The sequence below is a fragment of the Hakea prostrata genome, unplaced genomic scaffold (assembly GCF_041222555.1).
Source record: "Hakea prostrata isolate BN-2017 unplaced genomic scaffold, UWA_Hpros_2 contig_102, whole genome shotgun sequence".
Lineage (NCBI taxonomy): Eukaryota > Viridiplantae > Streptophyta > Magnoliopsida > Proteales > Proteaceae > Hakea > Hakea prostrata.
Window position 1 is genome coordinate 8,218 of NW_028291221.1, and position 27,389 is coordinate 35,606.

Consider the following 27,389-nt stretch of genomic DNA (forward strand, 5'->3'; position numbering starts at 1 on the left):
AGAATCAAACTCAGCTACTTAAGAGACTCCAATCGATTGCATCTTATCCACAAGTGGATTAGACTCAAAGTTGAACACACAGGAGACATAATTCATACCAAACACAAATATATAATTTGTGTAAGTCAAACTCTAGAGTAAGAGTCCAAGATTAAGGTTGCACATAACTCATGTAACCATAAATATGTAACCTATACTACAATCAATCTCAAGGAAATAAATCACATTCCTGTGGACGTAGGTTGCAAAGATCAACCGAACCACGTACATCTCTTGTCAAACGCTCTCATCCTCTCTCTCTCTCTCTCCTACTTTTCTCTCTCTCTCTCTTGGAAATTATGGACTTTAGAAAAAAAAAAAAAAAAAAAAAAAAACTCATAAACCGTTCTTATGATTTCAAACCATCAATGAAAGAATCTATTGATCCCTCACATTGTCATGTGAGAACAATATCCACCAATTGAAGAAATATATTTGGAAACAACACCAATTCATAAATAAAGTTTATAATAATTATAGGCAGATAAAATTCAGAATAATTATCGGCATACAAATGCTAGCGGCCAGGCATTGTGGCATCCATGCACCTATATGAGGCTTATACCACAAAGCAAACAAAGAGGTGAAAATGTCGAATTTCAAATGTTCAAGGAGAAAGATATGAAAACAAACAATGACACACACATGCATGTTGAAATTCAAATGTTCTAAAATGTTGTTGGAAGAAGCTAAATAAAGAAACCAGATCAGTTGATCTCTTATGATAATACAGAAAGTAGTTTATAGAAAGCAGTGTGAATAGCTGCTAAATGAATTTATTAATTTATTGACACACTTGACAGTTGAAATGTTCTTGCAAATGCGCTCTTGCCTCCAGCCATATATCTATCCACCTGTAAAAAGACGATAACAATCAGAGTATGCTAAAATATTTAATTAACATGCATGATTGGAATTCTCTATTGGATCATAATTAGATTTAGTAATTAATGGACTTACATGTTTTCTCATTCATCACCGAGAGAGAAGCCACAAAGCAAAAAACAAAAAAAAAAAAAAAAAAAACAAAAAACAAAAAAAAAAAACAAAAAAAAAACAAAAAAAAAATTGAAGAAGAAGAAAAGAAAAAGAGGGAGATTGTTACTCTCACTCATTCTCCGAGTCATGAGGCATGAATTAATTATATGGTCCAATCATATCAATTCTATTATAACTTTCATTCATTTTACTTAAATTTAAAATGAACATGAGTTGCTTCAACAATATTCAATCTTATTGATGAACAATCACGAATAATTGAATTCAATCAATTATTTTAAAATTTTATTGTGAGACTAGAAGATAGATTGATCTCGTTGCCATAGTAAGTTTTTTGTCATATAAATGATTTAGATGATAGACAAGTAGATGAATAAAATATATTAGTGGTGCGTCCAAAATCTGCTCAGCCCTTAGATCTCCTGAGAATGACCTGCAAAATAAAGCGTCAGATGTGGCCCGACCGCTGGGATCGGGAGTCCACCTCCGAAGGCTAAGTCAGTTGATGAACTTAATCACAAACGGCTCTGCTAGAGCACAGAGATAAGGAATGAATAACAGGAATACGATTCAGATAGTAAGCATCTGAGTGTTTTCGTCCGTCCCTACCTTGTGGGTAGGTGATGTCTTATATAGAGTGTACATTCGAATCTCCTTCGTTGGATGTATTTGAGCCTTCTTCGGGTAGTCGTTGGATCTTAACAGATAGATCCGTTGAGTGATAGACTTCTACTAGTTTGGACTAGTAGATGACTCCTAGGATAACCCGATTGTTATCTGATGGTTATCCGTATGATGGCGATGAGTGACAGCTGCCGAATTCTACTAGCCGTCATTAGGTTGATTAACCTATTCCGAACGTATCGGATTATGGCGTGCTTGTGACTGATTTAGTTTTCTTCCTCAGCAAGCTACCTCTTGGACTCGGCTCGCCCGGAAGTGATTCGATTCCTTTCGTCCCGACCGAAGTCAGGGGTCGAACCAAGAATGAACCAAGTTCGGTCATATTTTCTCCATATCACGAGCTCCCCAGACCATGCGTTCGGTTGATCTTGAGGGCTTGGTTTTTAACTGGGTTCTTCGTCAAACAATAGTCTTACATAATCCTCAACCCATTAAATGTCATATCATATTTAATGCGGTTGTGTCGCTTTTTCCTCTAGCATTGTGAGGGTGACGCCATGCGTCCTTTGCAGCCGAAACTATCGTTGCTCACGCAAACGACGGTTTCTGAATGCCTGCTTTGGATTCGTGAGTTCAAACTTTCGAACCGTCTTCAAATCTCGATCGTTGATGCCGAATTCATCTCGATCATACACGTCCTTGAACACTAGTGCGGGTGCTTAAAAGCGGTTCGTTGTCTCTGTAGGTTTCATTCTCCTTGTCTGGAATTTTGAAACCTCGTTGTCTTCTTCGCGCCTTCACGATCCTCTCATTCTCGAACTTTCTGCCTCAGTGATTTAGTAAGTTTACTGACTCTTTTGCAAAGTTTACTTTCGTCTCTAGGTTTCTTTTTTCTCTAGAAACCACAATCAGACTTTTCAGTAATGGAAGACAGTAGGGTTTCTTCTGAAATTTCCCCTGTGCGTAGTGCCTGTAAAGGCGATAGTGGTGATAAAGCTTTTGTTTATGTTCCCTCTGAGCAGTCGGATAGTGACAAGAAAACCCTAACTGCTCTCTAGTGCGACTTCGCAGAAGTTAGCCAACAGAGAAAAGTAGAAGAAAAGGCTAAGACTTCTTCTGCCCTTCCTGAGTATGGACCGTCCCTGACTCCGAAGGTGACTGCCGAATCCTCTGGGCAGTCAAGACAACCTACTAGGTCCGCCGGTGGACCTGATTTTGTCGCCTCCTCCAATAACGAGGAAAATCTTCCTTTAGCCATTAAAGGTTTTGACTTTCCTTCTTTGTACCAACTTAGGGCTCCCACTTCTGATGAGAGGGTTGATTCGATCCTTCCGGGCGAATTCTCCCTGTATATAGATACACTGGAAAGCGGAGTTCGCTTTCCCTTTTTTAATACTTTGTTTCCGGCCATTCTGAATCATTGGGACATTTGTCCCGGAATGTTTCTTCCCAATGGCTAGCGTCTTATCGTCGGCTTCTTGGGCCTATATATGCTTTGAACTTGGCATCACACCTTCTCTTCCTCTTTTTGTACATTTCCATGTTCTTTCTGTCTCCCATCCTCCTGGTTGGGTTGTGCTTTCTAAGCGCAACAAAGTGGAGCTTGACTGGACGGGCAACATTCTTGCCAAAGGAACTTGCCCTTCCAATCATAAAGGATGGCTCAAGTGGTATTTTTTCTGCCGAGTGCCTCAATCAGATCTTAACTTCCTGACCGCCTAGAAGCAATACACTTCATACTCTGAGGGTAACCGGGTCCTTCCATTATCCAAAGAAGACAGAGCGGCCGTTGGGAAGATCAAGTCAATCCCATGGTATCAAGAGATATATGGATATGAGATGGAATACAACTCCATCCTTCAATACTGGGGGTTGGCTCAACGTGAGCTTTCTAACTGCCACGTTTCATTTTCTTGAAAATACTGTGAATTTTTTCAACTCTGACTTTCGTCTTTTTTGCAGTGCCTCCAAGAATGAGTCCCGAGAGTCTTCGGGTAAGAGCTGCCAAGGCTGTTGTGACTGCAGAACAACGGTCTCCTCGAGCCTTGACTGCAGAATAGGTAGCTTCTATGCAACCCCTAGACCCTTCTTACAAGGGTATTAGAAATCTGAAGCCAGTGGTTGAGGCTTCAGGGAACCTCAAAAGCCTGCTTCGGAGAAAGATCCTGATAAAGACTCTTCGGGCAACAATGAGTAAGAATCATAGGAAACCATCTCTCTTTTTTTTTTTTTTTTTTTTTTGTTAGGGTTGGCCCTCTACAGTCTTAATGAAATAGAAAGTCTTCTTTTTCTCGAACTCTTCCAATGATCGCCTTAATACTTCCTCATCTCATATCCAAGGAATTGTCTTAAGAATAATATGTGAGTGATATAAGTTATCACGTTCGGGAGAGACGTGTTCGATCACAATTCTTCTGAACCTTTTGTGACATCTGAACTTTTATCTCCCAACTGCTCCTTCATTTATGACGAAGCCCAAACGTTTCCTTGTACTCTTATACCAATTACTCTTCCCAAGGAATTGGAAATACTCCATTATTTAATATTGGTGCGACGGTTGGTATTTGGCAGTATCCTCGTATCAAGTGCACACTGTTTCACATGGAAACCTAGTTTAGCCTTCGAATTTCGAATTTGAAGCGCCGTTATCCCCTGACCGTTGATCTTGTATTTTTAGGAATTCATAGCGTCTTCTCCATCCCGTCCCTTGATTAACTTGGGCTTTCAACCGTCACAACTCTCCTTGAGGCTATTTAAGCTCCTCAAGGGGTACTTCATCCTTATCTCGCTATCTGCAAGTTATTTCTATCTGATAGATTTGCGAAGTAACATCCTGTCTTCCTTTGTTGTATCCTTACTCTTGTCCTTCAACAATATCTTCGATCAGAGTATGAACAAGTAAGTCTTCTGCTCTGTTTATGTCACGAACTTCTTCTTCTCCCTGAGTAATCTCCACAGTATTCGTACTTGGGGTTTACTCATTACGGAAGTTCAATGGTGTTCGTTACTGTATATGTTCAACAGAAATTTAGGGTTTTCCCTTTTCTGCTTATAAGGTGTTGGATTCTTGCACTGATACTGCTTTTTTGCACTTCAATGCCTCCAAGAATTAACTTGGACTTTATTAGGGCGAATTCCTGTAAGAAGACCGCCTCAGTATCGACGAAGGTTGCTCCCTCTAAGGTGATTGCCACTGGTGAAACTTCTAAACATGAGAAGGCTGCTGTTGGTGAATCTTCAGATCAGATTCTCACAGTTTTTGCTGATGTTTCTCCCATACCTCCCCTGCCTGAAGAGACCTTTCGGTCTTCCAAGGAGGACGTGGTTCCCTTCGTCGTTGCTTGTACTGTTGACGCCCCTACTGAAGAGACCGTTCGGTCTTCCATGATGAAGACCCTTCGGGCATTCGAGGAAGATGCGGTCCTTGCAGGTGCCGCCCCTATTTCCAACTCTAGAGCTTGTTTGGCATCCTCCTCCTCTCCTTCCCTAGAGCAGGAGGATTTTGCCACTAGGAAGCGTCCTAGGTTGGCTGATGATGTGTTTCATCATTCCCGGTCGTTGAAGAGGTCTGACTTGGTGACAGGTGATTTTGACAAGGCATTGGAATGGTGCACTGTTGTTCAAATGCCTGCCGAGAGTAGAGCCCTCTCCATGATCCCAGACAGGGATTTTATGAAATCACTGGTGATGTAAGTTTTTCTTCATTACCTTTTATTCTGAAGATTTTTCTTTTGCTCTTGACTAACTCTAAAGTTATTGCAGGAGTCTCACTGGTAACTTCCACAATCAAGTGGAAGCAACCTTTAGACTCACTAGACTGAGTGATGAAGTTTCCAGGCTTCGGGAAGACTCCAAAGCCAAAGATGTTGAGATTGCTCATCTTGGAAACTGAGCTTGGGAGATTGGTCGAGAGAAGAATTCCGAGATCGAGCGTCTCCGTTCGAATTTGGATGATGCCAGGGAGAAGATCCATCGGCTGGAGCGGGAAGTAGGAAAGCCAGGGGCGAAAGGGTCTGAATATACCCCAAAGGCAAGCTGTTACCCCTTTGCCCGAGTCCCTCCCAACTGATGTTTGCAGGGCTTGCATCTTCAAATATTTGCACAGTAAGCCTTTTGTTGATATGCTGAATGCTTATAACTTGCAGGCATACCGGGATGGCGAAAATGAAGTATGAGAATCGATACTAAGGAGAAATCCTTATTTCAACACGACTCCCCACCGCGAAAATTGTCATCCTGAAGTGTTTGCAAAGCTGGGACTTCCTCTTCCTGCCTGGACCAAGGATGCAACAGACCTTCCACCTCCAGATCCGAATCTCATGCATTATCTTGACGACTCTCCTCCCTATTCTCCTCTGAAAAGATTCAGCTATGAAGAGCTTGCCTTGAATGCAGGTTTGATCAAAGATCAGACTTCTCCCGATCAAGCTGGATAAAGAGTATGGAATTGTGGAGGATTTTGTTCTTGTAGAATGCTTCACAATCCCTGGGGGAGACAAACATATGTTTTCCTGACTCCATTCTTCTTCTTCTTCTTGACTCTGTGTTGCTTCTGAAAAAGTTATTTAAATTCTTGATGATCACTGATGATGACTTTCCTTTTGGTCAACACTTGTAATCTTTCTGATGTAAAGGTTGGCCCCTTCTGGTCATTTAAAGGAATAAAGAGTTAACTTCATTTTTGAACTTTTGCCAGCCACTTGAGTCATTGTTGCAGTAGATCTTAGTTGTTCAAAACAATGCCTTTACTTAGAGTTTTCCGAAGAAATTCAATAAGTTTTGAAAAGGAACTCACTCGGGTATTAAACCGATGCCTTGTAAAAGGAACTCACTCGGGTTTTAAACCGATGCTTTTACTTAAGAATTTCCGGAGAAATTAATTAAGTTTGAGAAGGAACTCACTCGGGTGTTAAATCGATGCCTTGGAGAAGGAACTCACTCGGGTGTTAAACCGATGCCTTGTAGAAGGAACTCACTCGGGTTTTAAGCCGATGCCTTTTGATTTTGTCACTGGATCTGTTGTTGTATGATGATGCCCCCAATCAAAAGACAGTATGTTGAAAACTGATAATTCTATTGATTGAGTTGTAATTTGTTACATCATGAACAAAAATGATAATCTTCTCAAGGATAATATTTCTTCAGATGTCTGGCATTCCACGAACGATCCAACTCTTTCTGGGTTGTCATGTTCTTTAGGTTATAAGCTCCCGAACCGACCGGTTTAATAACCATATATGGTCCTTCCCATGAAGGGTCCAATTTCCTTTGATGGCGTGGATCTGAAGCTAAGGTATTTCTCAATACCAAGTCTCCTGCTAAGTACCGATGATTCCTCACTCGGGAATTATAATGTGACGCTATCCTTCATTGATAATGTTGAGTTCGTGCTATTGCTTTTGCACGAACTTCATCCAACAAATCAAGGCTATCAAGCAGTCCTTGTTCGTTCGCTTTTTCTTTGAATTCTCTTTCCCGTAGTGTTCCAGCCATTACTTCGACAGGTGCCAACGCTTCAGATCCGTATGCTAATTTAAATGGAGTTTCTCCTGTGGGTGTCCGAACCGTATTTCGGTATGCCCACAGTACATTCTGCAATTCTTCGACCCACAAGGCTTTATCATCTTCTAGTCTTCTCTTTATTCCCTCAAGTAACGTTCGGTTTGTAACCTCTACTTGGCCGTTGCTTTGGGGGTATGCTACTGATGACATATGGTGCTCAATCAAGTAAGTTCCGCAAAACTGTTCAAATTGTGGACAGTCGAATTGAGTGCCATGATCGGTCACAATTATTTTTGGCATCCCGAACCGATATATGATTGACTCGAGCACGAACTTCTCCACCTTTCTTTCAATGATGGTTGCCAGGGCGCTAGCCTCGACCCATTTGGTGAAGTAGTCGATTGCTACTATAAGATATTCTCTTCCGCCTGACGCTTTGGTGAATTTCCCCATGATATCGATTCCCCACATCGCAAAAGGGATGGGGTCTAGAATCGAAGTCATGGTTTCAACTGGGCGTTGAGATACCGTAGCATGGATTTGACAATTGCTACATCGACGAACATATTCCATAGCAGCTTGTTGAAACTTAGGCCAATACAACCCAAGCCTCAGAATTTTGTGTGCCAGGGCCCGACCGCCCATGTGAGCACCACAAATTCCTTCATGCACCTCAGCCAGAGCTAATTCCGCTCCTTCGGGACCCAAACATCTCAGAAAGGGTCCAGAATAAGACCTTCTGTATAGCCTTCCATTCTGCATAATGAATCGTGCTGATCACACCTTGATTAATCTTGCCTCTTTCGGATCCTCTGGTAGTTTATCATCTCTCAGATATTCTACTATCAGATCCATCCAGCAACGCTCCGCTTCGATATAGGAAATTTCCTTTTCCTGATAACTTGGAAATGTTATCTCTTCTATGTAGACCGAAGGGTCTAAATTTTTTTCTTTGGCATTGGCTAATCTGGATAGCTCATTCTGCCATTGTATTTTCTTTTCGCGGGATCTAACATACTTTCAAATTCCTGAATTCTTTCTGCAATACTTGCACAATTTCTTGATATTTCTGCAATCGAGGTTCCTTAACACCATACTCCCCCTACACTTGATTGACAATAAGCTGTGAGTCACTATAAATAGTTACGTCTGCTATCGCCAATGCTTTTGACAATTGAAGTCCAGTTATTAGGGCTTCATACTCTGCCTCGTTGTTACTTGCTTCGAATGCAAATCTCAATGCATATCGAATAATAAATCCTGTCGGAATCTTCAGAAGAATTTCGGCTCCTACCCCCTGCTTGTTACTCGAACCATCCACATATACCTCCCATACTGTCGGAATAGTGGGTTCGACAATGATATGGAGAAAATATGATCGAACTTGGTTCATCCTTGGTTCGACTCTCGACTTTGGTCAAGATGAAGGGAATCGACTCGCTTCCGAGTGAGCCGGGTCCAGGAGGTAGCTTGCTGAGGAAGAAAACTAAATCAGCCACAAGCACGTCCTAATCCGATACTTTTGGAATAAGTTAATCAACCTAATGACGGCTAGCAGAATTCGGCGGCTGTCACTCATCGCTATCATACGGATAACCACCAGATAACAGTCGGGTTATCCTAGGAGTCATCTACTAGTCTAAACTAGTAAAAGTCTATCATTCAATGGATCTATCTGTTAAGATCCAACGACTATCTGAAGAAGGCTCAAATACATCCAACGAAGGAGATTCGAAGGTACACTTTATATAAGACATCACCTACCCACAAGGTAGGACACGGACGAAAAAACACTCAGATGCTTACTATCTGAATCGTATTCCTGTTATTCATTCCTTAGCTCTGTGCTCTAGTAGAGCCGTTTGTGATCAAGTTCATCAACTGACTTAGCCTTCGGAGGTGGACTCCCAATCCCAGCGGTCGGGCCACGTCTGACGCTTTATTTTGCAGGTCATTCTCAGGAGATCTAAGGGCTGAGCAGATTTTGGACGCATTATTTGGCGATGTCTGTGGGAACCGTTTCAAAAAGCTATGGTGACTAGATCAGCGGCAGCAGCTGCTGCTGCTGCGTTGCGAGATGCTAGCGTCCAAATTCCCGGAGTAAACAATCCAGATATTCCAGAAGGAAGTCGACCCCTTGAAGTAGATGGTGGTCAGGGAGGTAATAATCCTCCAAATTCACTCCAGTATCAACTGAATCAACTGAAACTCCAAATGCTCGAGGTAAGTCAGGCACTCCGTGAGCTGACCAGACAAGTGGTGGTACCATAAGAACCCGATCATCGTGATGCAGGAAGGTGCGCATCACAACGGGATCAAAGACTAATTGATGAACAGAATGTCGGTCAAAACTTTCGGGAAGGCGACCGAGTACCTAGGAGAATGGAAAATCTCCCTAAGCGTGACGATCGTTTTGATAGACCGCAAGGGAGTACTACCAATTCGTATACAAGGTTGGTTACAGGAGTGAGAACTCACTCACCAACTGTCAGACACGTTGTTCGTGATAATGATCATGTTGTTCGAGGCCGTGATCGTGTTGTTGAAGATCGGTCGGCGCAAATTGGTCAAGAATTGGCTAATATCAATCAAAAACTTGGGCAATTAGCGAGAGGGAGGATAACTGATGATATCTATTCGTTTATTCGAAAGACTCCATTTGCCGAGCCCATTGCCGGATATCAATTTCCTCACAATTTCCGTTTGCCAACTTTTTCCACATTCGATGGCTCCGGAGATCCCACAGCCCACATCAGTTGTTATCAGCAGACTATGGCAGTTGTAGGTAATTCTGATGAAATTCTTTGCAGGGTCTTTGGTTCGTCTTTAACCGGAGTAGCACAGAAATGGTTCTCGAACCTCCCATCAGGAAGGATCATGAATTTTGATGAGTTGGCACGCAAATTCATAGGACGATTCCAGAGTGGAATCCAGATCAAGAGGACCGAGGAAACCTTGTTTACTATTAGACAAGGGAAGAGTGAATCGATTCGAGAATACCTGAAGAGATTCAACAGGGTTACGATGGAGATAGAGAATCTAGATGAGCAAGTAGCTAAAACTGCTTTGTTCACTGGACTCACTAATCGACGACTCTTGGAGTTATTACTTCAAGATATGCCTACAACTTATGCTGAATTGGTACAGAGATGCCAAAAGCAGGCGGAAGTCACGGATATCTTAGACGCACGCCAGGGGGACAATAAAGCCTCCACTAAAGAACAAAAGGCTCCTGAGAACAAGCAGAAGCCAAAGCAGATTATTCGTGATCGGGTTGGAAAGCCTCATCAGGCGTGGCGACAGAGATCTCCCGAAAAAAGTAAGTATACTCCATTAAATACTCCTCGGGCTGATATTCTAAATATTATTAAGAAACGGAATATCTTGAAGTGGCCTCCAAAGCTTCCTACAAAACCTAGGGAGCAGGATCGAGAAAGGTATTGCCAATTCCACAAGGATTACGGTCATTCTACCAATGATTGCAGACATCTAAAGGCAGATATCGAAAGATTGATGTCCCAAGGACACTTGTCCAATTTCTTCAGTAGAAGACGAGAGGAACCACATGATGCAAGGACCAAAAGGGACCGCGGTTAGCCTAGATCAACCGAAGGAGGCTCCTAAGTCTAAAAAGGGTAAGGAAGTGGTTGATGCTACTCGGTCACCGATCCTTACAATTTTTGGATGTCCCGAACCTAAATCACTCCAGAAGCTAAAAGCAAAATCCAAATTCGTTGGGACCGGAGAGACGTAGAAGCGTAAAAGGCCAAATGGTGAGGGTTCGATCACCTTTGGCGAAGAAGATAAAAGAGGCGTTTGTTTACCTCATGATGATGCCATAGTCATCAAGGTAGAGATTGCATGTCGAGAAGTACACAGGGTGTTAGTTGACACTGGGTTTGCTGCAGACCTTTTATCTTATGCAGCTTATCAGAAACTTAAGGTGGATGAAGACTTGATGGAGCCATCATCCACGCACTTATATGGCTTTGCAGGATCCTTTGCAATAGCGGAAGGATCGATCCAGTTGGACCTGTCAATTGGAAGCTTCCCCAAGGAAGCTACCGTTCGGGTAAATTTCTTAGTGGTTCGAGAACTCCCAGCTTACAACGTCATCCTCGGGAGACCATCCTTATCAAAGTTAGGTGCTATCGTTTCTATGAAACATCTGAAAATAAAATTTCCGACAGAAATGGGAATTGGTCAAGTTTCATCTGACCAGAGAATTTCTCGGCAATGTTATGTTGCATATCTAAAAGATAAGGAAGGCCCGAGGAAGGAGACAACGCTACCAATTGAAGTGCGAGATGATCGGGACGAGGCAGAAATGCAAAGACCCGAGCCAAGAGAAAAACTGGAGCAAATCCAGTTGTATCCCGATGATGAAAAAAGAGTTACTTATATCGGGTCTGAGCAGCTGGAAGAATTCAAGGTGGAGTTAAAATCTTTTCTTCAACAAAATAGTGATGTGTTCGCGTGGTCTGCAGATGACATGCCAGGAATTGATAGACATGTTGCAGAGCACAAACTATGGATAGACCCAAAGGTTAAACCAGTCATTCAGAGAAGGAGAAATTTCTCCATGGAAAAATACGAAGCTGTTCGGGGCGAAGTTGAAAAATTAAAGAGCTCTGGTTTCATTGAACCAATTGAATGTCCAATCTGGCTGGCCAACGTGGTGATGGTCAAAAAGGCAAATAGGAAGTGGAGAATGTGTACAGATTACACAGATCTCAACAAGGCTTGCCCTAAAGATTGTTACCCGTTGCCCAGGATCGATCTCTTGATAGATGCAACTGCAGGTTATGAAACATTGAGTTTCATGGATGCCTACTCAGGGTATAATCAGACCCTCATGAATAAGGAGGACGAAAAGTTTACGGCTTTCATGACTGATCATGAAAGCTTTTATTATAAAGTCATGCCATTTGGCCTGAAGAATGCAGGATCTACTTATCAGAGGGCTGTCAACAAAATTTTCAAAGACTTGATCGGGAAGAACGTCGAAGCCTATGTTGACGATATGCTGGTAAAGAGCATTGCAAGGACGAAACATATTGAAGATTTAACAGAGGTATTTTCAGTACTGCGAAAATACTAGATGAAGCTGAATTTGGAGAAATGTGCCTTCGGAGTTTCTTCAGGCAAATTCTTGGGCTTCATGGTATCACAAAGGGGTATTGAGGCTAACCCAGCCAAAATACAAGCTTTGATTGATATGGAAGCCCCCAAAACTGTCCGGGATGTGCAATGCTTAACGGGGAGAGTAGCCGCTTTGAACCGTTTCATCTCACAATCCGGAGAAAAGTGCCTACCTTTTTTCAAGGCACTCAAAGATAAGAGGGGCAGCAAGGAGGCAAAGTGGACTGAGGAGTGTTAGAAAGATTTCGAAGAACTGAAGGAGACCTTGGGAAGACCACCGCTATTGTCCCGACCGGAGAAGGGAGAAGTCTTACAACTATATTTAGCAACATCCCCTTCGGCAGTCAACGCAGTACTCGTTCGGGAAAAGGACAAGAAGTAATGGACAATTTATTATGTCAGCCACGTACTCCTTGACGCGGAGACACGGTATTCTCAGATCGAGAAGCAGGCTCTAGCTCTTATGATAGCGGCTAGGAAACTACAGCCATATTTTCAGGCTCATTCAATCGAGGTATTTACTACTTTTCCCCTTAGTAAAGTTCTTCGTAAGCCTGATTTGTCTGGAAGAATGGTGGCATGGTCGGTTGAACTCAGTGAGTTCCAAGTAAGCTTTAAGCCTCGAACGGCAATCAAAGCTCAAGCATTAGCCGACTTTGTGGTAGAGACTACTGCACCCATGGAAGAAGTTACCGAACCCACTATCTCGACAGTGTGGGAGGTATATGTGAATGGTTCGAGTAGCAAGGATGGATTAGGGGCTGGAATTCTCCTAAAGAGTCTGGCAGGATTTATTATTCGATATGCATTAAGATTTGCATTCGAAGCAAGTAATAATGAGGCGGAGTACGAGGTCCTAATAGATGGACTTAAATTGTCAAAAGCATTGGCGATAGCAGACGTAACTATTTATAGTGACTCTCAGCTTATTGTCAACCAAGTACAGGGGGAATATGGTGTTAAAGAACCTCGGTTATAGAAATACCAAGAGATTGTGCAAGCATTGCAGAAAGAGTTCAGAAATCTGAAAGTACGTCATATTCCAAGAAAAGAAAATACAATGGCAGATGAGCTATCTTGATTAGCCAATGCCAAAGAAAATAATTTAGACCCTTCAGTCTATATAGAAGAGATAACATTTCCAAGTTATCACGAGAAGGAAATCTCCTATATTGAAGCAGAGCGTTGCTGGATGGATCCGATAGTAGAATATCTGAGAGATGATAAACTACCAAAAAATCCAAAAGAGGCAAGATTAATCAAGGTGCGATCAACGCGATTCATTATACAAAATGGAAGACTATACAGAAGGTCTTATTCTGGACCCCTTTTGAGATGTTTGGGTCCCGAAGGAGCGGAATCAGCTCTGGATGAGGTGCATAAAGGAATTTGTGGTGCTCACATGGGTGGTCGGGCCCTGGCACACAAAATCCTGAGGCTTGGGTTATATTGGCCTAAGCTTCAGCAAGTTGCTATGGAATATGTTCGTCGGTGTAGCAATTGCCAAATCCATGCTACAGTATCTACACGCCCAGCTGAAACCATGACTTCAATTCTGGATCCCATCCCTTTTGCAATGTGGGGAATTGACATCATGGGAAAATTCACCAAGGCGTCAGGCAAAAGAGAATATCTCATAGTAGCGATCGATTATTTCACCAAATGGGTAAAGGCTAGCGCCTTGGCAACCATCACTGAAAGAAAAGTGGAGAAGTTCGTGCTCGAGTCAATTATATATCGGTTCGGGATGCCAAAAATAATCGTCACCTATCATGGCACTCAATTCGATAACCCGCAATTCGAACAATTTTGTGGGACTTACTTAATCGAGCATCGTATGTCATCAGTGGCATACCCCCAAAGCAATGGTCAAGTAGAGGTTACAAACCGGACGTTACTTGAGGGAATAAAGAGAAGACTCGAAGCTAATAAAGCCTTGTGGGTCGAAGAGTTGCAGAATGTACTGTGGGCCTACCGAACTACGGTTCGAACACCCACAGGAGAAACTCCATTTAAATTGGCTTACAGATCTGAAGCATTGGCACCTATGGAAGAAATGGCTGGAACACTACGGGACAGAGAGTTCGAAGAAAAAGCGAACAAACAAGGACTGCTTGATAGCCTTGATTTGTTGGATGAGGTTAGTGCAAAAGCAATAGCACGAACTCAACATTATCAACGGAGGATAGCGTCACATTATAATTCCCGAGTGAGGAATCGTCGGTACTTAGCAAGAGACATGGTATTGAGAAATAACTTAGCTTCAGATCCACGCCATCAAAGGAAATTGGACCCTTCATGGGAAGGACCATATATGGTTATTAAACCGGTCGATTTGGGAGCTTATAAGCTAAAGAACATGACAACCCAGAAAGAGTTGGATCGTTCGTGGAATGCCAGACATCTGAAGAAATATTATCTTTGAAGATTATCATTTTCATTCATGATGTAACAAATTTCAACTCAATCAATACAATTATCAGTTTTCAACATACTGTCTTTTGATTGGGGGCATCATACAACACTCAAGAACAGATCCAGTGAAAAAATCAAAAGGCATCGGTTTAAAACCCGAGTGAGTTCCTTCTACAAGGCATCGGTTTAAAACCCGAGTGAGTTCCTTCTCAGACTTATTGAATTTTTCCAAAATTTCTTAAGTCAAGGCATTGGTTTAAAACCCGAGTGAGTTCCTTTTACAAGGCATCGGTTTAAAACCCGAGTGAGTTCCTTCTCAAACTTATTGAATTTCTACGGAAATCTCTAAGTAAAGGCACTGTTCTGAACAACTAAGACATATTGCAACAATGACTCAAGTGATTGACAAAGTTCAAGATGAGGTTAATTCTTTATTTCTTCAAATGACCAGAAGAGGCCAACCTTTACATCAAACATACATATGAGACAACAAGAGTTGGGATACAATCTTCGTTTGGTCAAAAAAGATAGTCATCGTTGGTGATCATTAAGAAGTTAAACAAGATCGAAGTAGCTTTGTCAGAAGAAACATAGAGTCAATAAGCAACACAGATTCAAGAAGAAGAAGAACGGGGTCGGGAAAACATATGTTATCATTTGTTTTTCTCCCTTAAGGATTGCGAAGCATTCTGCAAGTACAAAATCCTCCGCAATTCCATACTCTTTATCCAGCTTGATTGGAAGAAGTCTGATCTTTGATCAAACTTGCATTCGGGGCAAGCTCTTTATAACTGAATCCTTTCAGAGGAGAATAGGGAGGAGAATCGTCGAGATGATGCATGATATCCGGATCTGGAGGTGGAAGGTCTGTTGTATCCATGGTCCAGGCAGGAAGAGGAAGTCCCAGCTTGGCAAACACTTCAGGATGACAATTTTTATGGTGGGGAGTCGTGTTGAAATAAGGATTTCTCCTTAATATCGATTCCCATACTTCGTTTTTGCCATTCGGGTATGCTTGCAAGTTATAAGCGTTCAGCATGTCAACAAAAGGCTTACTGTGCAAATACTTGAAGATGCAAGCCCTGCGAACATCAGTTGGAAGAGACTCGGGCAAAGGGATAATAGCTTGCCTTTGGGGTACGCTTCAGACCCTTTCGCCCCTGACTTTCCTGCTTCCGGCTCTAGCCGACGGGTCTTCTCCCTGGCATCATCCAAATCCGAACGGAGACGATCGATCTCATAATTCTTCTCTCGAGCAATCTCCCAAGCTCGGTTTCCAAGACGAGCAATCTCAGCGTCTTTGGCTTTGGATTCGTCCCGAAGCCTGGAAACTTCATCACTCAGTCTCCTAAGTCTAAAGGCTACTTCCACTTGGTTGTGGAAGTTACCAGTGAGACTCTTGCAATAACTTCATAGTTAGTCATGAGCAAAAGAAAAGTCTTCAAAACAAAAGGTAATGAAGGAAAACTTACATCACCAGTGATTTCATAAAATCACTGTCTAGGATCGTGGAGAGGGCTCTACTCTCGGCAGGCATCTGAACAGCAGTGCACCATTCCAGTGCCTTGTCAAAATCGCCTGTCACCAAGTCAGACCTCTTCAACGAGCAAAAAGGATGAGCTACATCATCAGCCAACCTAGGGCGCTTCCTAGTGGCAAAATCCTCCAGCTCCAGAGAAGGAGAGGAGGAGGATGCCAAACAAGCTCTAGAGTTGGAAATAGAAGCGGCACCAGCAGGGACCACATCTTCCTTAGATGCCAACATAGTTGCCTCAGATTCCCGAAGGGTCTTCATTATGGAAGACCGAACGGTCTCTTTAGCAGGGGCATCAACAGTACAAGCAACGACGGAGGGAGCCACGTCCTCCTTGGAAGACCGAACGGTCTCTTCAGGCAGAGGGAGCGTAGGAGAAACATCAGTAGAAACTGTGGGAATCTGATCTGAAGATTCACCAACAGCAGTCTCCTCACGTTTAGAAGATTCGCCAACGGCAATCACCTCAGAGGAAGCAACTTTCGTCAGTACTGGGGTAGTTTTCTTGCAGGAATTTGCCCTAATAAAGTCCAAGTTAATTCTGGGAGGCACTACAAATACAAAAAAACAGTGTCAGTATGAGAATCCAACAACATACAAAAAAGGGAAAACCCTAGATCTCTGTTAAACATGAACTACTTAGAACTTCCAATTAAGTAAACCCCAAGTATGAATACTGTGGAGTTTACTTAGGGAGAAGAAGAGATTCGTGACATAAACAGAAAAGAAGACTTACTCATTCAGATTCTGATCGAAGATAGTGTTGGAGGACAAGAGTACGGATACAACAAAGGAAAACGGAATGTCGTTTTGCAAATCTATCAGACAGAAATAACTTGCAGATAGCGAGATAAAAATGAAGTACCCTTGAGGGGCTTAAATAGCCTCAAAGAGGGATGCGATGGTTGAAAGCCCAAGACAATCAAGGGACAGGATCGAAGAGACGCTTCGAATTCCTAAAACCACAGGATCAACGGTCAGGGGATAATGGCACTTCAAATTTGAAATTCAAAATTCGAAATTCGAAGGTTGAACAAAGTTTCCACGTGGAACAGTATGCACCTGATATGAGGATACTACCAAGTACCAACCGTCGCATCAGCATTAAATAATAGAGTATTCCCAACTCCTTGGGAGGAGAGATTGGTAAACGAATACAGAAAACGTTTGGGTTTTGTCATAAAAGGAGCAATTGGGAGATAAGAGTACAGATGGCATAAAAGGTCTAGAAGTTGACCGAACACATCTGTCCCGAACGCGTTTCCATGATATCCCGAACGTTAAGGTATGAGTTAATCTACGTGATAACTTATATTATTCACATATTGTTCTTAAGACAATTTTTTGGATATGAGATGAGGAAGTATTAAGGCAATCATTGGAAGAGTTTGAGAAAAAGAAGACTGATTTCTATTTCATTAAGACCGTAGAGGGCCAACCCTTACAAAAAAAAAAAGAAGAAAAAGAGATGGTTCCCTATGATTCTTCCTCACTGTCAGCCGAGGAGTCTTTATTAGGATCTTTCTCCGAAGTAGGCTGTTGAGTTTCTTCAGGAAGGGGCGGCGAATCAGCAAGATACTCCTCGATGTTTGGGTCCGCTGGAATAGGATCCTCCTCTTCCAAAACCCAGTCGGGAAAAGACAACTTAAGCTTCCCGAAAATTTCCTTGTGACACACCTCTCGAAAGGGAGTTGTGTCGAAGGAAGGGTTAGATTCAAGGATCTTTTCCCAGACGTCATTTTGCCCCGCTCGGTAAGCTTGAAGGTTGAAGAAGCCCAACAAATTGATGAAGGGGACGTTGTTCAGATACTTCCGAATGCAGTCCCTTCGAAGATCTGGTTTAATATGTTCGGGCTTGCTGGGAACTGCCATCTTCAACAAGCGTCCATTATCCAAGGACTTAAACTCGAGGCTCTCACCAAAAACAATAGCCTCATTTTTATACTTCTTGGCCTCACGTTCGGCAGCAATAGCACGAGTAATTGACGAGTCAAGTTCCTTCTTCAAGGAATTCATCTCCTCATCGTGCTTCTCCTTCAACTCTTCGGCTTCTTTCTTCAGCCGGTCTACTTCAGAATTGGCCTTCGCCAAATTCTCTTCATAGGTTTGCAGTAAGGAGCCATTGCGACCAACTCAGCTCAATGCCTCCATGTGTTGGTAAAAGCTCAACACATCATTCCTAGAAAGACAAAGAGATTGTCAAGAAAATCTCGGGGCGATTACAAAGCAGTTAGTAAAAGATCAAGAAAAATGGTACCTTGTGGAATGACGAACAAGAACATCATCCTCCAGAGCTTCAAAGGCCTGACGATTGGCAGGCAAAAGACCGAGAGAGCTCCATTCAGCAGCTTTCTCAGGATCATGTGTTGCTCGATCTATCCGCGTCAGCGTCCATTGAGGCATGAAGATCTCCTCAGAGTCTTTACTCTTCTTGGATTTCTTCAAGGCGGAAGCATCAGCCGAATCGTGCTTCCTTTTAGTTCGAATGGGAGAGGGGAGGTCTACCTCCTCCACCATTGGTTTGTCCTTCTCCTCGAAGCCTCAACCACTGGCTTCAGGTTCCTAATACCCTTATAAGAAGGGTCTAGAAGTGGAGCAGAAGCTACTTGTTCTGCAGTCAAGGTTCGAGGAGACCGTTGTTCAGCAGTCACAACAACCCTGGCAACCTTCACCCGAAGACTATCGGGATTCATTCTTGAAGGCACTGCAAAGAAAGACGAGAGTCAAAGTTGAAAAAATTCACAGTATCGTCGAGAAAGTGAAACGTGGCGGTTAGGAAGCTCGCGTTGAGCCAACCCCCAGTACTGAAGGATGGAGTTGTATTCCATCTCATAACCATGTATCTCTTGATACCATGGAATTGACTTGATCTTCCCGATGGCTGTTTTGTCTTCTTTGGATAAGGGAAGGACCCGGTTACCCTCAGAGTATGAAGTGTACTGTTTCCAGACGGTCGGGAAGTTAAGATCTGATTGAGGCGCTCGGCAGAAAAAATACCGCTTGCGCCATCCTTTATGATTGGAAGGGCAAGTTCCTTTGGCAAGAATGCTACCCGTCCAGTCAAGCTCCACTTTGTTACGCTTGGAAAGCACAACCTAAACGAGAGGATGGGAAATAGAAAGAACATGAAAATGTACAAAAAGAGGAAGAGAAGGCGTGATGCCAAGTTCAAAGCACAAACCCAAGAAGCCAACGATGAGACGCCAGCTATTGGGAAGAAACATTACGGGACAAATGTCCCAATGATTCAGAATGGCTGCAAACAAAGGATTGAAAAAGGGAAAGCAAACACCACTTTCTAATGTGTCAATATACAGGGACAACTCACCCGGAAGGGTCGACTCGACTCTCTCGTCAGAATTGGGAGCCCTAAGATGGTACGAAGAAGGAAAGTCAAAACCCTGGATGGCTAAAGGAAGATTTTCCTCGTTATAGGAGGAAGCGACGGAATCAGGTCCACCAGTGGATTTGGTAGTTTGTTTTGACTGCCCAGAGGACTCGGCAGTCATCTTAGGAGTCATGGATGGTCCAGACTCATGAAGGGTAGAAGAAGTCTCAGTTTTTTCTTCTACTCCTTTTTGGCTAACTTTTGCGAAGTCACGCCAGAGAGCAGTTAGGGTTTTCTTGTCACTATCCGACTGCTCAGAGGGAACATAAACAAAGACCTCATCACCACTATCGCCCTTACCGGCGCTGGGCACAGGGGAAACTTCAAAAGAAACCCTACTGTCCTCCATTACTGAGAAGTATGACTGTGGTTTCTAGAGAAAAAGAAACCTAGAGACGAAAGTAAACTTTGCAAAGGAGTCAGTAAACTTATTGAGTCAATGAGGCAGAAAGCTCGAGAACGAGAAAAGCGTGAAGGTGTGAAGAAGACGACGAGGTTTCAAAATTCCAGACAAGGAGAATGAAACCTACGGAGACAACAATTCGCTTTTAAGCACCCGCACAAGTGTTCGAGGACATGTACAATCAAGATGAATTCGGCATCAACGATCGAGATTTGAAGACGGTTCGAAAGTTTGAACTCACGAATCCAAAGCAAGGCATTCGAAACCGTGGTTTTGATTGCGTGAGCCACGAAAGTTCCGGCTGCAAAATGACGCGTGACGTCACCCTTACAATGCTCGAGGAAAAAGTGACACAACCGCATTAAATGTGATATGACATTTAATGGGTTGAGGATTATACAAGATTATTGTTCAACAAAGGACCCAGTTAAAAATCAAGCCCTCGGGATCGATCGAATGCTTGGTCTCGGGGGCTCGTGATATGGAGAAAATATGATCGAACTTGGTTCATCCTTGGTTCGACTCTCGACTCCGGTCAAGATGAAGGGAATCGACTCGCTTCCGAGTGAGCCGGGTCCAGGAGGTAGCTTGCTGAGGAAGAAAACTAAATCAGCCACAAGCACGCCTTAGCCCGATACTTTTGGAATAGGTTAATCAACCTGATGACGGCTAGCAGAATTCGGCGGCTGTTACTCATCGTTATCATATGGATAACCACCAGATAACAGTCGGGTTATCCTAGGAGTCATCTACTAGTCCAAACTAGTAGAAGTCTATCACTCAACGGATCTATCTGTTAAGATCCAACGACTATCCGAAGAAGGCTCAAATACATCCAACGAAGGAGTTTCAAAGGTACACTCTATATAAGGCATCACCTACCCACAAGGTAGGAGACAGACGAAAAAACACTCAGATGCTTACTATCTGAATCGTATTCCTGTTATTCATTCCTTAGCTCTGTGCTCTAGCAGAGCCGTTTGTGATTAAGTTCATCAACTGACTTAGCCTTCAGGGGTGGACTCCCGATCCCAGCGGTCGGGCCACATCTGACGCTTTATTTTGCAGGTCATTCTCAAGAGATCTAAGGGCTGAGCAGATTTTGGACGCATCAGACAATTTCTTCCATGGGTGCAATAGTCTCTACTACAAAGTTGGCTAGTGCTTGAGCTTTGATTTCCGTTCGAGGCTTAAACCTTACTTGGAACTCACTGAGTTCAACCGACCAAGCCACCATTATTCCAGACAAATCAGGTTTACGAAGAACTTTACTAAGGGAAAAAGTAGTAAATACCTCGATTGAATGAGCCTGGAAGTATGGCTGTAGTTTCCTAGCTACTATCATAAGAGCTAGAGCCTGCTTCTCGATCTGAGAATACCGTGTCTCCGCATCAAGTAGTACGTGGATGACATAATAAATCGGCCACTGCTTCTTGTCTTTTTCCTGAACGAGTACTACGCTGACTGCCGAAGGGGATGCTGCTAAATATAGCTGTAAGATTTCTCCCTTCTCGGGTTGAGACAATACCGGTGGTCTTCCCAGTGTCCCCTTCAGTTCTTTGAAAGCTGTCTGACATTCCTCAGTCCACTTTGCCTCCTTACTACCCCTCGAATCTTTGAGTGCTTTGAAAAAAGGTAGGCACTTTTCTCCTGACTGTGAGATGAAACGGTTCAATGCGGCTACTCTTCCCGTTAAGCATTGCACATCCCGAACAGTCTTGGGGGCTTCCATATCAATCAAAGCTTGATTTTTGGCTGGATTAGCCTCAATACCTCTTTGTGATACCATGAAGCCCAAGAATTTGCCTGACGAAACTCCGAAGGCACATTTCTCCGGATTCAGCTTCATTTGGTATTTTTGAAGCACTAAAAATACCTCTGTTAAATCTTCAATATGTTTCGCCCTTGCAATGCTCTTTACTAGCATATCGTCAACATAGGCTTCGACATTCTTCTCGAATAAGTTTTTGAAAATTTTGTTGACGACCCTTTGATAAGTAGCCCCTGCATTCTTCAGACCGAATGGCATGACTTTATAATAAAAGCTTTCACGATCAATCATGAAAGCCGTGAACTTTTTGTCCTTCTTGCTCATGAGGATCTGGTTATATCCTGAGTAGGCATCCATGAAACTCAATATTTCATATCATGCAGTTGCATCTATCAATAGATCAATCATGGGCAACGGGTAACAATCTTTAGGGCAAGCCTTGTTGAGATCTGTGTAATCTGTACACATCCTCCACCTTCCATTTGCCTTTTAACCATTACCACATTGGCCAACCAGATTGGGCATTCAATTGGTTCAATGAAACCAGAGCTCTTCAATTTTTCAACTTCGCCCCTAACGGCTTCGTATTTTTCCATGGAGAAATTTCTCCTTTTCTAAATAACTGGTTTTACCTTTGGATCTATCCAAAGTTTGAGTTCTGCAACATGCCGATCAATTCCTGGCATGTCATCTGCAGACCATGCGAACACATCACTATTTTGTTGAAGAAAAGACTTCAACTCCTCTTTGAATTCTTCCAGCTACTCAGACCCGATATAAGTAACCCGATATAAGTAACTCTTTTTTCATCATCGGGATACAACTGAATTTTCTCCAGTTTCTCTACTGGCTCGGGCCTTTGCATTTCTGCTCGTCCCGATCATCTTGTACTTCAATTGGTAACGCTGTTACCTTTCTCGGGCCCTCCTTATTTTTTAGATATGCAACATAACATTGCCGAGAAATTCTCTGGTAAGAGGAAACTTGACCGATTCCCATCTCTGTCGGGAATTTTATTTTTAGGTGTTTCATGGAGACGATAGCACCTAACTTTGATAAAGATGGTCTCCCGAGTATGACGTTGTAAGCTGGGAGCTCTCTAACCACTAAGAAATTTACCCGAATGGTAGCTTCCTTGGGGAAGCTTCCAATCGACAGGTCCAACTGGACCGATCCTTCCGCTATTGCAGACGATCCTGCAAAGCCATATAAATGTGTGGATGACGGCTCCATCAAGTCTTTATGCACCTTAAGTTTTTGATAAGCTGCATAAGATAAAAAGTCTACAGCAGACCCGGTGTCAACTAACACCACGTGTACTTCTCGGCGTGCAATCTCTACCTTGATGACTATGGCATCGTCATGAGGTAAACAAACGCCTCTTTCATCTTCTTCGCCAAAGGTGATTGAACCCTCACCATTTGGCCTTTTACGCATCTGTGTTTCTCCGGTCCCAACGAATTTGGATTTTGCTTTCAGCTTTCGGAGTGATTCAGGCTTGGGACCTCCAAAAATTGTAAGGATTGGTGACCGAGTAGCATCGATCACCTCCTTACCCTTTTTAGACTTAGGAGCCTCCTTCGGTTGGTCTGGGCTAACCGAACGGTCCGTTTTTGCACCTGCGTCACGTGGTTCCTCTCGTCTTCTGCCGACGAAATTGGACAAGTGTCCCTGGGATATCAATCTTTCAATATCCGCCTTTAAATGTCTGTCTGCAATCATTGGTATAATGACCGTAATCCTTGTGGAAACGGAAATAACTTTCTCGATCCTGCTCCCTAGGTTTTGTAGGAAGCTTTGGAGGCCACTTCAAGATATTCCGTTTCTTGATAATATTTAGAATATCAGCCTGAGGAGTATTTAATGGAGTATACTCACTTTTGTCGGGAGATCTCTGCCGCCACGCCTGATGAGGCTTTTCGACTCGATCACGAATATTCTGCTTCGGCTTCTGCTTGATCTCAGGAGCCTTCTGTTCTTTTACGGAGGCTTTATTGTCCCCCTAGCATGCATCTAAGATTTCCATGACTTTTACCTGCTTTTGGCATATCTGTACCAATTTAGCATAAGTTGTAGGCATATCTTGAAGTAATAACTCCAAGAGTCGTCGGTTAGTGAGTCCAGTGAACAAAGCAGTTTTAGCTACTTGCTCATCTAGATTCTCTATCTCCATTGTAACCATGTTGAATCTTTTTAGGTATTCCCGAATCGATTCACTCTTCCCTTGTCTAATAGTAAACAAGGTTTCCTCGGTCTTCTTGATCTGGATTCCACTCTGGAATCGCCCTATGAATTTGCGTGCCAATTCGTTGAAATCCATGATTCTTCCTGACGGGAGGTTCGAGAACCATTTCTGTGCCGCTCTCGTCAAAGACGAACCGAAGACCCTACAAGGATTTCATTAGAATTACCTGCAACTGCCATAGTCTGTTGATAATAACTGATGTGGGCCATGGGATCTTCAGAGCCATCGAACGTGGAAAAAGTTGGCAAACGGAAATTGTGAGGAAACTGATATCCGGCATGGGCTCGGCAAATGGAGTATTTCGAATAACCGAATAGATATCATCAGTTATCCTCCCTCTAGCCAATTGTCCGAGCTTTTGATTGATATTGGCCAATTCTTGATCAATATGTGCTGACCAATCCCCAACCACATGATCACTCCCTCGAGCCACAAGATCATTCTCTCGAACGACATGTCTGATGGTTGGTGAGTGAGTTCGCAATCCTCCACCCAACCTTGTATTTGAATCGGTAGTACTCCCTTGTGGTCCGTCGAACCGATTGCCACACCTAGGGAGATCCTCAGTTCTCTTAGGTAGTACTCCCTTGTGGTCCGTCGAACCGATTGACCGACATTCTGTTCATCGATCAGTCTTTGATCCCGCTGTGATGCGCGCCTTCCTGCATCACGATGATCGGGTCCTTGAGGTATCACCACTTGTTTGGTCAGCGAACGGAGTGCCTGACTTACCTCCAACACCTGGAGTTTCAGTTGATCCAGTTGATACTGGAGTGAATCTGGAGGATTATTACCTCCTTGACCACCATCTACTTCAAGGGATCGACTTCCCTCCAAAATATCTGGATTGTTTACTCCAGGAATTTGGACGCCAGCATCGCGCTGTGCAGCTGCTACTGCCGTTGATCTAGTCACCATAGCTTTCTGAAACGATTCCCACAGACGGCGCCAAATGATGCGTCCAAAATCTGCTCAGCCCTTAGATCTCCTGAGAATGACCTGCAAATCAAAGCGTCAGATGTGGCCCGACTGCTGGGATCGGGAGTCCACCTCCGAAGGCTAAGTCAGTTGATGAATTTAATCACAAACGGCTCTGCTAGAGCACAGAGCTAAGGAATGAATACAGGAATACGATTCAGATAGTAAGTATCTGAGTGTTTTCATCCGTCCCTACCTTGTGGGTAGGTGGTGTCTTATATAAAGTGTACCTTCAAATCTCATTCGTTGGATGTATTTGAGCCTTCTTCGGGTAGTCGTTGGATCTTAATAGATAGATCCGTTGAGTGATAGACTTCTACTAGTTTGGACTAGTAGATGACTCCTAGGATAACCCGATTGTTATCTGAAGGTTATCCGTATGATAGCAATGAGTGACAGCCGCCGAATTCTGCTAACCCATTCTAAGGGCTGAGCAGATTTTGGACGCATCAATTAGCATCTTATATGGGAAGCCAATGAGAGAAATAGAGAATGGGTTTAGTTGGATCAATGGATCACATAAGGTAAGGGGGACAAAAAAAAATCCTAATACCCAAGTTCTTAGTTTTGCTAGTTGGGTTGAGTCAATATTAATGCATAGTGCGGCATTTCTGGAATATTTTTCTATTTCAGGTGGAAGACTTCTCTATAGAGATCAACTTGGTTTTTAGATATTCCCTTGTTGATCAAATCTGGTTCATATGGGTCCATATGTGTTCCCTTGCCATTTAATTTTGAGCTTCATTTTTTGCCAGGCATGTGAAGTTACTTGCCGTTCAAATGCATTGTAACTCTGTCGTCCAAGGACGATGACCAATTTCACGGTGCTGAATCCTCTAATCTACATGCTTTAGGGGAGAGTTTATTTACTTCAAATTGAGATGAATACAGATAAAGTTACAATAGGATTCTGTATTTGTTCCATCACCCAACACATGCTTTCCTTATCAAAGTGTTTTCTACTAGAAACTCTACTTTGGTTATGTCTCATATTCTTAAAAGTAATTGACTCAATTGAGAGAAAACAAAGAAGAAGCAAACGATCATCAGTAGCATGATAGAAACAATCGTATATGAATTTCATCCATGAAGCTCCTAAATCCATAATTTGCATGCAGAAAATATTATTTGATCTTGATCGCATTCAGACCAATATATTATGATATCCATCCTGATCAAGAAAGGCACAGCCAGTGGCTATTAAATGAAACCTGGGAAATTAAAGAAGAATTGCTGAGATAGAAACTCACCAGTGTGGCTCAAATTAGAGGCAATGCAGCACCAAGATGCATGAGCTCAGAGATCGCTGTTCTTGAATTCGCTAATTGCCTTGCTGAAGTTTTCGGGGAGCCATGACAATTCAATTCTTCGAGCAGCAATCATTTCACGAAGTTCCTTTGGGATAATGTTTAGCCCAGGACACTTGATGAGGAACCATCGGTTGAGTGATGGCATCGTTCCTTCCTCTAACTCCAATCTCACTATTTTTGAATTCAGAACCTTCAAACACCGCAGCTCTGGAAATAATCCTTTACGAAGGACCAACTCATCTTTAACGAACACTGCTCTGTCTAATTTTAGTCTTCGGAGACTGGGTAGTTGTTTGTGAAACGTCTCCATTGTTTCAGGCTCCAAGACAGCCCCCTCGAGGCTAACACTTGTAAGTGTGGGTGGCAGTTTGATTGGCTTCTTGAAAGTGAACCCCTTGACAAATTTCAGAGATTGAAGGAATCTTAGGTTGATGGTGGAGTTCTGTTCATCTGAAGAGTTACACTGGTAGCCATACAACCCTAACTTGATCAAATTGGGTGCGAACTCCGCTATGTGAACTTGTTTTTTTTTTTCATTACCATTTGAGCCTCCTGCACACAACGTTCCAGCAACCAACTTTCTAATAAAATTAGGTGCTGCCGATGATCCTGCTGCCATATGCACTGGCCTGTGCTTGGCTGGATGCTGATCTTTGGATACGTAACATAGAGTTTGGAGATTGTGGAGACATTTTTTAGATGGATTTGGAGGTAGTCTGCCGGGACCATCTAAATACAGATGCCTCAAGTTCTGCATACCCCAAATCCCTTCTGGCAAGTCATTTATTGGAAACCCTCTTACGTCAAGAACTTGGAGGAGTTGAAGGTTAAATACGGATGGTAGACTACCATGATCCAAGCCACCAAGTCTTATTTTGAGGTACTTGAGATAAGTATTCGACTTGTCAATGTCTGTTACGAGACTCACTTCCTCCCAATAATCTAAAACCCTAAGCATCTTGTAGCGTTGGAATGGTTCAACGAAAACAGAATTTTGGTCACGACGTAAAAAGAGTGTTTGAACATGGGCAAGATCGAC

At 43.0% G+C, this 27,389-nt stretch overlaps 1 protein-coding gene across 2 annotated transcripts; it reads right to left on the bottom strand.

The window, feature by feature from the left end:
- Window positions 1-568: 568 nt before the first annotated feature.
- Window positions 569-27,383, bottom strand: LOC148998877 (putative late blight resistance protein homolog R1A-3). Of its 2 annotated transcripts, none has more exons than XM_089141644.1 (2): window positions 26,291-27,383; window positions 569-893 (listed from the first exon to the last, which is right to left on the bottom strand). In XM_089141644.1, the coding sequence occupies exon 1, from the start codon at window positions 27,306-27,308 to the stop codon at window positions 26,337-26,339; it is 972 nt and encodes a 323-aa protein (XP_088997770.1). In that variant the 5' UTR covers window positions 27,309-27,383; the 3' UTR covers window positions 569-893; window positions 26,291-26,336. The 2 variants fall into 2 exon arrangements, with proteins under 2 accessions (XP_088997770.1, XP_088997771.1); XM_089141645.1 differs by lacking the exon at window positions 569-893 and adding an exon at window positions 26,170-26,211.
- Between the last annotated feature and the right edge of the window lie 6 nt (window positions 27,384-27,389).

Coding starts and splice junctions, on each gene's coding strand:
- LOC148998877 (XM_089141644.1), bottom strand. CDS start 27,308: ATGCTTAGGGTTTTAGATTATTGGGAGGAAGTGAGTCTCGTAACAGAC.